At 30.6% G+C, this 9,833-nt stretch overlaps 2 protein-coding genes across 2 annotated transcripts; one reads left to right on the top strand and one right to left on the bottom strand.

The window, feature by feature from the left end:
* The first annotated feature begins 290 nt into the window (after positions 1 to 290).
* On the top strand, positions 291 to 6,662 carry LOC107495882 (mitogen-activated protein kinase kinase kinase 5). Its single transcript, XM_016117095.3, has 12 exons — positions 291 to 850; positions 2,054 to 2,190; positions 3,127 to 3,625; positions 3,712 to 3,799; positions 4,096 to 4,158; positions 4,231 to 4,394; positions 4,672 to 4,747; positions 4,841 to 4,900; positions 5,003 to 5,128; positions 5,815 to 6,039; positions 6,126 to 6,226; positions 6,318 to 6,662. The coding sequence occupies exons 1-12, from the start codon at positions 438 to 440 to the stop codon at positions 6,463 to 6,465; spliced, it is 2,100 nt and encodes a 699-aa protein (XP_015972581.1). The 5' UTR covers positions 291 to 437; the 3' UTR covers positions 6,466 to 6,662.
* Positions 6,663 to 7,271: 609 nt separating this feature from the next.
* Positions 7,272 to 8,882, bottom strand: LOC107495886 (uncharacterized). Its single transcript, XM_016117100.3, has 2 exons — positions 8,360 to 8,882; positions 7,272 to 7,919 (listed from the first exon to the last, which is right to left on the bottom strand). The coding sequence occupies exons 1-2, from the start codon at positions 8,832 to 8,834 to the stop codon at positions 7,420 to 7,422; spliced, it is 975 nt and encodes a 324-aa protein (XP_015972586.1). The 5' UTR covers positions 8,835 to 8,882; the 3' UTR covers positions 7,272 to 7,419.
* Between the last annotated feature and the right edge of the window lie 951 nt (positions 8,883 to 9,833).

Genomic DNA, 9,833 nt, shown 5'->3' with positions numbered 1-9,833 from the left:
GATTATTTGCGTGATAACTAACAAATGTAAAATAAGGTAAGCAGAATAAAAATAAATTTGATGTAAAATTAATAAAAACTAAATATCATAAACTAAAAATATATTTTATAATTAAAAAAATCAGACGTGAGAGATATTATGAAAAAAAAAAATAGAAAAGAAACATTGACTTGAAAAAATATTAAACATAAATCATTGACATATGAGGATAGTATAGGTGGAAAAGGACAAGGAAAAGTTACAAGTTGCCAGGAAAATGCTAATGGTCCTAAAATAATAATAAAAAAAATGAATTAACATAAGATGTTTCCCATGTGAGTGTTTAATTTCCACGCCTTAGTCTCTTATCTTTATTGCCACATAAAACCGCCACTAAAAAAAATAAAAGACTTTGATCGAGTAATGTTCATGTTCTGATCTTCCGCTACTCTCATCAAATGCCTCCAATAATTTCACGCAAACCATCATCACCACCATCATGTGTTGTGCATGATCATCATGATGAAAAAACCATGAAGAAACAAAGCAACTACCAGAGATCAAAAACATGTAACAGTATCAACACCAACGTTCTTGATGAGGTTCAGCATGTTACAAGGCAGAGGAAGTTGGTTAGGCACCTTAAGGACAAAGAAGTCTTTGATTTGTTGCATTTGCACTCCACTATCAATTGTTCTTGTTCTTCTTCCTGCTCGCGAGGCCGTAGTTCTAGCATCGGCTGCGGACACTGGTCTATTTCTGCTAAGCCGCAGCCGTTGCCACTTCCCGAGTCAACGGGCCTCGGATTAGGCCATGTCCACCTGCTTGGATCTCCTTCCACAGAACAGCCTAGTTTTGCTTTGACTTTGAGGTAATATGCTTAATTTTATTATTATTCATTTTTTTTCCTTTTAAAATCAAGGACATTGAAGTTAGGAACTATTTGTTAAAGAAGAATGAAAGTTTAATATATGACCTTGTTGGTGTTTAAATTAGAAATACAAAAGACTTTAATTAAGTAATTAATGATGACAAGTTTTGCTATATTTTTATTGAAATTTTGTTGTGTATTTTTAGAATTTAGTTAAAGAAGGTTCTAAAGACATTAGTTAAGGGCAAGAAAATGAGAAAAAAATTTCTCTTTTATATATATTTAATATATATAAAATTTAAAGTTTTACATTTTTAAGCATAATTTTTTTTAGTATACCTTTGCAATACTTCTTTTTATATTTAATTTTGCAAATGAATGGCACATATCAGCTCAAATTATTAATAAATTATGCAATATAAAAATATTAACTTATTTAGCACCAAAAAGTTTTGGTTGACCAATTCTCTTGGGATTATTGAAACACATGAGGAATGGCATTTATTGGAATTTCAGTTGAAGAATTGGCAGTATCTGCAAGGAAAAAAAATTGAAAAATTAAGTGCTACTAATATTAATTAAGAATTTTAGCTATGTGATGTGTTTGCTGATTTTTTTTTCTCACATTTACCAGAAATGTAACTAAAAGTTTATAGCTATGGTTCTACCCAAAAAAAATTATAGCTATTTACACCAGAAAGATAGTTAACTGTCCAAAATAATGGGTAAAACGTTCATCTGTCCAGGTAGTTTTACATAGGAGTATTATCTTTTGCATAATAATTAGTAGGGTCAACGCTAAATATTTTACTAATCTAATAATAATCTGCTATTACACGATAATGTATATTAGGAAATGATACTTTAATAATAATGTAATAAAATTTAATCCTTGTACAGCTATCACATATTGGTCCGAGATTATACATTAGATAATAGTATAATACAGCAACATCAGTGATCCTTTTAAGTAGGAATGAAGGATGGTGGATAATATTTTAATTGATGTTTTAATATAAAAGGTTCAAACAGATACTTCAGAAAAAGGTAAATGTAATTAATTAGTGGGGAAATTTTTCTGAGGCTGTGGTGTGAGGTGCCTTTTATTATTATTTTTTTCTTCTTTTCTTAATTATTTTATTTTTTATTTTTCGAAGAAATTTGATCAAGGAAATTTTTTGCCCTTTACCATAAAATTATCAGGAAAACAGTGAATCATGGTGCATTGACATGTACAAAACCTTCAAGCAATTTGGATAGACCCTCTCAAGACCTTACAACTATAGCAAAAGCAAAAAATAATCTGAGAGTGCACATTCCAGCTAAAACTTTCTTGGCAGGTTAATTTCTTATCCATTCTCTGCTTTTTTGTGCCTCTTGAATCAAATATTGGTGACTCCATTTAGTCTCATATTGATTAGTTAATTATGGTGTATAAGTTGAAGGGATTCATCCTCTTTTAATTAAATGTTAATGGTTTGATCTTCTTTTTGGAAGTTGTATTTCTATTTTTGTTTCTACTAACAATTTAGTCACAAGATAGAAATATTTTGTCTACTAATGTGTCTATTTTCTCAAACCATGTTTGATATTTGAGACAGAATAAAAATACAGACAAAATATCTTTATTTTGAAATTTAGAATTTAGAATTTAGAAACAGAAATATAGAATTAATATTCAATTTGGTCTCTGAACTTGTACGTCATATTTAATTTAGTTCCTTGAATTTCAATTATCTCTATTTAATCTCAGAACTTTACAAACCTGATTCATATTAGTCTTTGGAACAACTTTCGACACACAAATAATAAAGGAGTGTGGACATAAATGCTATCTTAAACCGTGTAAAATGACATCGTTTTGGTTTTGGTGCTCAAATAGCTGAAAAATGACGTCGTGTCACTTGTTTTGAGAGGAAAAATTTTAATAAACACTACTTACGATGTTTTTTTTTTTTATATTTGAGTGCCAAAATAAAAATGACAGAAGAGAGTCCAACTTGACATCTGACTATCCACGTTAGCATTTTATTAATGTCTATAGTCAAAACTTATTCTAAGGACTAACATAAATCACGTTTACAAAATTTAGAAACTAAATAGAGGCAACTAAAATTTTAGAGGCTAAATTTAGGCTTGTGTGCAAGTTTAGGGACCAAATTGAATATTATCTCCAGAAATATAACTGCAACTATTCCGTCTTATCTGATATAATTTTAGGTTTCTGTCCACGCGAGCTTTTTAGAGACTCTCCTTAACGATTGATGTTAATGCAGGGAATAGTTCATGCAAAATTCCCCCATCATTGTGTCATTATGATGAAAATGATGATGATGATTGTGTGAGTATTTCTGGTTTGAGCATGCATGTTGCTGCCAAGAGTGCCCCATCAAGTGTCTTCTCTAGTCCAGTCACTAGTCCACATGGATCAAACAACAACCCACAACATTTCTTTGATCATCATCACACCATCAATAATATCCTTCAACAACTCAATGACAATGATTTCAATTTGTATCATCATCATCACCACCACCTACCACAAGCTAATACTAACAAAAATAATGTTCATATTTGCCCTGCTAGCTTAAGTACTGCTTATCATTCTAATCCCAAAAATAACCATGTTGATGCACATCCCTTGCCACTTCCTCCTAGAGTTTCATCATCAATGATACTACATCAACCATCACCTTCTTCAATGAAAGGCCAATGGCAGAAAGGGAAACTAATCGGTCGCGGCACCTTTGGAAGTGTTTATCATGCAACCAACCTGTATGCAGTTCTCTGCTCATTCTTCATCTTCATACAATCCATTTATATGCTTGATTTTATAGCTATTCATGTGTATGATTTTATAGAGAAACTGGAGCTTCTTGTGCAATGAAGCAAGTGGATATAATTCCTGATGATCCTACATCTGCTGAGTGCATAAAGCAACTAGAGCAGGTAAATTACATTAACCTCTCTACACACTACTGTTTAATTTATAAATTATATAGAATAATTTTCTTGAAATTTAAGTTATATGACACTCGCTATCCTTGTTTAATCTATAAATTGTGTGACCTGTAAAGCTGTCAGTGCATCAAAATTAAACTCGTGCAGTTATACTTAAAAATATATCAGATAATCAACTCCACATTACAGGAGATATGAACTATGGCATAAATGTTCATAAAAACAGCTTCAAATAGTGTAGTTAATTTTTTGACATGTTTTGGCTTATTCCATCTTTGTCTCAGGAAATCAAAATCCTTCATCAACTACACCACCCCAATATAGTGCAGTATTATGGAAGTGAAATAGTGAGTGACTTCATTAAATTTTTCTTTCATATTTTGTGAGTTTCAATTAGATTTGACATTTGTTTTCATCAGGTTGGTGATCATTTGTACATATATATGGAGTATGTTCATCCAGGATCAGTTAATAAATTTATTAGGGAGCATTGTGGAGCTATGACAGAATCTGTAGTTCGAAATTTCACAAGACACATTCTCTCTGGATTGGCCTACTTACACAGCACCAAGACTATTCACAGGTCATAACATTCTTTGTTCAAAACAATTTTTTTTTGTGTTGTGTTGAATGAAAACAATGTGATGTGTTTAATGAGTAAAATGTCAATTTGGTTTTCAAGGAATTTTACATATAGTAAAAGACAAATTTGTTGTTTAAAAATTTTGATAGATTATTTTGATGTAATTGACAAGTGATTCACAAGCTGAATCTTCCTACAAAGTAAAATTGATTTTATTCTTTTATTTGTTATTTTTTATAATAAAGTCTAAATTGGAATTTGTTGACTTGTTCTTTAGGGATATCAAAGGTGCAAACTTGCTTGTTAATGAATCTGGCATTGTCAAGCTTGCAGATTTTGGGATGGCCAAAATTGTGAGTTTCTTTTGTAACTTCTTTTTTGATTTTTAGTTGTGATTGTGGTGGTCATGATATCTGAAGAACAATAATATAATGTGCTATTTGCAGCTCTCAGGGAATTCATATGAACTTTCTTTGAAGGGAAGTCCTTATTGGATGGCTCCTGAGGTATTTAATTCATTACTCTTATCATCATCAACTATATAATTATAGTGATTTAGATTAATAATGGTTACAATAATTACATACCCCCTTTTGAATTAATTGAAGGTGATGAAAGCTGCCATTAAGAATGAATCAAATCCTGATGTTGCCATGGGTATTGATATATGGAGCTTAGGCTGCACCATCATTGAAATGTTGTCAGGAAAGCCTCCTTGGAGTGACCTTGAAGGGGTAACCAAACTACCTTACTATATATAACGCGATGATTATTTACGTGAAAATGATAATTGAAAATTGTGACTAAGTTACTTAACATAAACATGTGTGCACGTATTAACTATCAGATACATTTTTATAAGATAAAGTATTATTTTGATCCTTAACGTTTGAGTTGAATCCTAATTTGCTCCCTAACGTTTCAAACATCCTATTTCAATCCTAAAAATTTTCAAACATCCTATTTCAAATTCATAAAAAGCTTTAAGTGAGTTCAATATTGTCCCACCATTGAATTTGACACAAACAATTTGCATATTGAAGAGCCAATAGCATTCGACTTCGGTATGTAAGTGATTGTTAGGATTTGGTGTTTTGTACAAGAAGAAAATTGATGAGAAAAAAATGTTATAAGAAGGTTTTGGTTATGTTTTTTTAACACATGAAAAAAGATGTAACTTAACTAGTAATGTTATTAACGTCCAGATCACTTAGTCCGTCCACTATTAGTCTCAAATGTAATGATAGGACCACATTGAACCTGTTTAAAACTTTTTGATATAAAATAGAACGTTTGAAACGTTATGGATCAAATTAGGATTTAGCCCAAATGTTAAAACCAAAATAGTATTTTATCCTATTTTCATATCAGTAGTCATCTAATAACATATAGTTTTTGGATTTTTGTATTTGATGATTAGCCATCAGCAATGTTCAAGGTACTACAGAGCACACCACCAATACCAGAGAGTTTATCATCAGTGGGAAAGGATTTCCTGCAGCAATGTTTCAGAAGGGACCCTGCTGATAGACCTTCTGCATCAATGCTTCTTAACCATCCCTTTCTCCACAACTTTCATGATCAAGATAATCCTCTAATTCATCCTCATTTAAATTTGTGTCACAAAGGAGACCAAGGACAAGGAGTAAGTGCTAATCACACTTCAATTCATCATCATTCATAATTTATTACATTTTCAATGGACTAACAAGTATATTCAATTATTTGTAGGATAATTCATCTAGTCCCAAAGATAATACCAAAAATAGACATGATATATTGCCAACCTCCATGAGCACAAAGATTTTCAACAAAACTCAGAAATTAATGGGGTTTTTTTCTTTATTTGCTATAATTTAATCTATGTTTACAAATTACAATCCTAGCAAATCCAATTCTAATGTTGTCTTTGCTTTATGATAGTGCTGAGGAATCTAAACACATTATTATAGCTTCCCATCACAATCTTCAATCTTCAGTTAAAGCTGGCACCTTCAATTACTCGTCTCTTGCAAAGTCCAGCAACCTATCATCCCTGCCTCACTCAAATTTGAAGCATGTCATGAGCTAATAAGAATTAAATCAATTTTGTTTGAACTAAATTGGAGCAAGGATTATTCATTATTCATAAGCTGCTAATTTTAGGATAACATTTGACTTGTATTCACTACTTACTAATGATACTATATATTGTGTACATAACAAGGCTCTTGTTTTATCGAGAAATTCATGTGTAAATATAATTAAATGTATATTATTTTAGCTGAACCATTATTTAATTTCCCTGTTTCTATTATGTCATGATTGTATATCTTAGTTCATTGCACACCAAATTTTATGGAACAGAGTAGAGCTATAGCTATGATCTAATTTTCATTAATAGTAGTATTATTAGTAATACTATACAACTAGTTAGGGTTGTCAAACGGACCAACTTGTTCCATTTAGGCTCGCTCCATCGGACTAGCACGTTTTATTCATCGGCTATAAATTTTTAGTTCGAATTGTTTATAGTTAATCTAATAAGTTAAACCGGCTGATCTATTTACTTATTTATTTTATTTTTTGGTAGAAAATATCATTTTTAGGTAAAAAATTCTAAACATGTATATTATTTAGTTGATGGGTTAGGTTTTTGAGTTTTAACAAAAAAAATTAATTAAAAAAAATGCAAATAAAAAATAAATAAACCATCCGTTTACCGCGAGTTGCCCGTTTAATCCTCTATCTTTTTTTCGGATTAGTTAAGCTTAGCATGCTTAACTCGAAATTTAAACGAGCTTAATTTCAGAGACAAAATCCGTCCTTTAAACAAATAAATGAGCTAATCTTATAGATTTAACCTATTTTGACGACGTTACCATTAGTCAACTACTATTTAATAAAAAAATGAACAATTATTATAATAATTTAAATTTTCCATCTAATACAAAGTTATTGTACAAACTTACGCAAAAGCATACAACTATTTTACAAAGAAAGAACAAGATGAATTCTTTAGGAGTAACTTTTTTGGTAAATTATTTTAGAGTCCAAACCCAGCTAATCTTCCAAGAATGCCATGCTTATATGGCAAGTAAGTCTTCTTCTTCATATCCTCAGATTCAGCTCTCTTCATTGCATAGTGCAACTCATGTGGTGACACGTGTCCCTTCTTTCTAGAAGAAGAATCTATGGATCTAAAGCTTGATGTTTTGTTAATACTCTTGTTGTAGAGAATGTTCTTGAATTGATCCTTGGTTGAAGCTCTTCCTTCAGAGGCACTTCGGAACAACAATAAGTCTTTTATGCTCCATCTTTTTGATGATGAACCACCTTTGTTGTTGTTATTGGAGGATGATGATGATGATGATGCTAAGATTGATGAGGATTCTAGTTTGTTGGTCAAAGGTGGTTGTTGTTGTTGTTCTTGAAATGGTGTTCTATATGGTGAGTGTGATCTTGTGATCCTTCTACCTGAGTTTGATGAAGACAATGTTGATGATGATGCTGGTGTTCTGTCTCTTCCTCTTCTATGTTGAGTTTCTGAACAAGTGGAAAACTAATTAGATTCAATAACAACAATAATATAGGTCTCAATACATGTTTTATTGAAATTGGGTGGATTTAATTCAATTTCAAAAACTAATAACTAATTAGAAATACATAATAATCTCTTAAAACCAAGAGTTCTTCACAAAGTCAAAGGCTAATTACAAAGGTGAAAACTCACATACAGTTGTCTTTATATAAAGTTGATATTTAAGAACCGTTAGATGATTTGATAAGTTTGACTAAATTACTATCTAACAGTTCTTAACTATCAACTTCACATAAAGATAACTGCATGTGAGTCTTCAATAGATTTTCATTTTCTTGCTTCATTTATAATTTAAAAGCATTAATGATTAGTAATTACTTTCCTAGAATAATTTTTTTAAAAGGAAACTTTTTTTTTCAAAAATATAATCTATTAATTAACATACCTTGATGAAACTCATTAGCCTCCTTTTTTTTTGAAAAAGCTTTGAATAATATGTTCCTTTCTTTTTCTTCTTCTTCTTTTTTATGAGTTTTTATGAACAATTCATTGCCCTTAGGCTCCAAAAGCTTGATCTTGCCGCCATCAAAAAGTTCCTCGGCCGAACGAGAAGGTTTCTCCGATTCGCGACTCACAAAGAATGCAAAACCTTCGTCGTCATCTTCGCCATCGCCATCATCATCTTCATTATTAGTAGTAATACCTTGTTGAAAATGCATTGCTGAAGAGGAAGAGGAAGAGAAGTATTCATGAAAATCAGCATATAACTCAGAAACCCTAGATGGACTTGTTGGTGCACTCAAGTAGTATTCTCCAAAACGTTTTGGTGAAGAAGGTGCACTCAAATATGGTGAACTCATTGTCCCACTCATGAATTCAAAATTATCCATACTTGAAGAATTTTGCACCATCACTTCCATGTCTTTTTTTTTTCTTTTGCCTTGGATATGCTTTATGCCTAAATTAGGTTTAGGTCATGGTTGTATATATTATATATATATAGTTATATAAACACATGTGGAGGGAAGGTGGGAGGAAATAGCTATTCTTGTTTCTCAATTGTGTACTAATCAATGATTATGATTTATTGTATTAAAATATTTTATTAATGATTATGTGGCCTCAATACATGGATATTCAATCAATGATATGATATAAAATAAAATAAAATAAAATACTATTTATCACCACATGTTCTCCTCATATAAGAAATATCTATTAAGTTTATTTGGACATCAATTAATTTTTTTGGTTTTCTTATTGTGGATATTTTGTTTGTGCTTCCAAATTAATTATTAAAAGAGTTGAGACATCAATTTAATTCTAATTTGAGTTAATATCCAAATTTCTTTTAATTTTTTTGATTAACTAAAAATAAAAATTATCTTTCAAGAACTAAATTAACATTACTATTTTTTTTTATTTTTGTTATGACCTATTTGAGATTTTAGTCTAGATACTTATTTCACATGTGTTATAATTAGTTCTGTGGGCTAATTCTATTTTTCAAATTATATTTTCCTTATTATTCTCAAGTATAGCATATAATAACTAAGTACAAGTTGGAAGAATAAGATGGGAAATGGATTGATGAAGTAGATTATTTATTTATTTATTTTGTTGACCAAAATTATTGGCATAGATAATATAATTATTAACTCGTTGTGGGATAGTTACGAGAAGCCGCCTTCTATTACCATTGCATTGGATTTCATTTATGATTTTATGTCAAAGTCATAATATGTTAGCCTGTGTTTAGGTGTGAATAGAAATCAATCAAACAATAATCTTCTTATAAGAAAAGTAAAACTATCAACAATACAACTTGCTTGTTGCCCCACAAGGGTGATTATTAAAATTAAATACATGTTTGGAAATAATACATAACTTGTATACAATAAACTTATCTACTTAGCACA

Source organism: Arachis duranensis, chromosome 6 (assembly GCF_000817695.3).
Source record: "Arachis duranensis cultivar V14167 chromosome 6, aradu.V14167.gnm2.J7QH, whole genome shotgun sequence".
Classification (NCBI taxonomy): Eukaryota; Viridiplantae; Streptophyta; class Magnoliopsida; order Fabales; family Fabaceae; genus Arachis; species Arachis duranensis.
The sequence above is the reverse complement of the archived record's forward strand: the minus strand, read 5'-3'. Positions and strand labels throughout refer to the sequence as shown.

What these genes read in the sequence shown, in the direction of transcription:
- LOC107495882 (XM_016117095.3), top strand. Translation starts at nt 438, where the DNA reads ATGCCTCCAATAATTTCACGCAAACCATCATCACCACCATCATGTGTT. An exon ending in AGCTAAAACTTTCTTGGCAG is followed by an intron (nt 2,191 to 3,126) that starts GTTAATTTCTTA and finishes ATGTTAATGCAG; the next exon opens with GGAATAGTTCATGCAAAATT. An exon ending in GTTTATCATGCAACCAACCT is followed by an intron (nt 3,626 to 3,711) that starts GTATGCAGTTCT and finishes ATGATTTTATAG; the next exon opens with AGAAACTGGAGCTTCTTGTG.
- LOC107495886 (XM_016117100.3), bottom strand. Translation starts at nt 8,834, where the DNA reads ATGGAAGTGATGGTGCAAAATTCTTCAAGTATGGATAATTTTGAATTC. An exon ending in GGCTAATGAGTTTCATCAAG is followed by an intron (nt 7,920 to 8,359) that starts GTATGTTAATTA and finishes CCACTTGTTCAG; the next exon opens with AAACTCAACATAGAAGAGGA.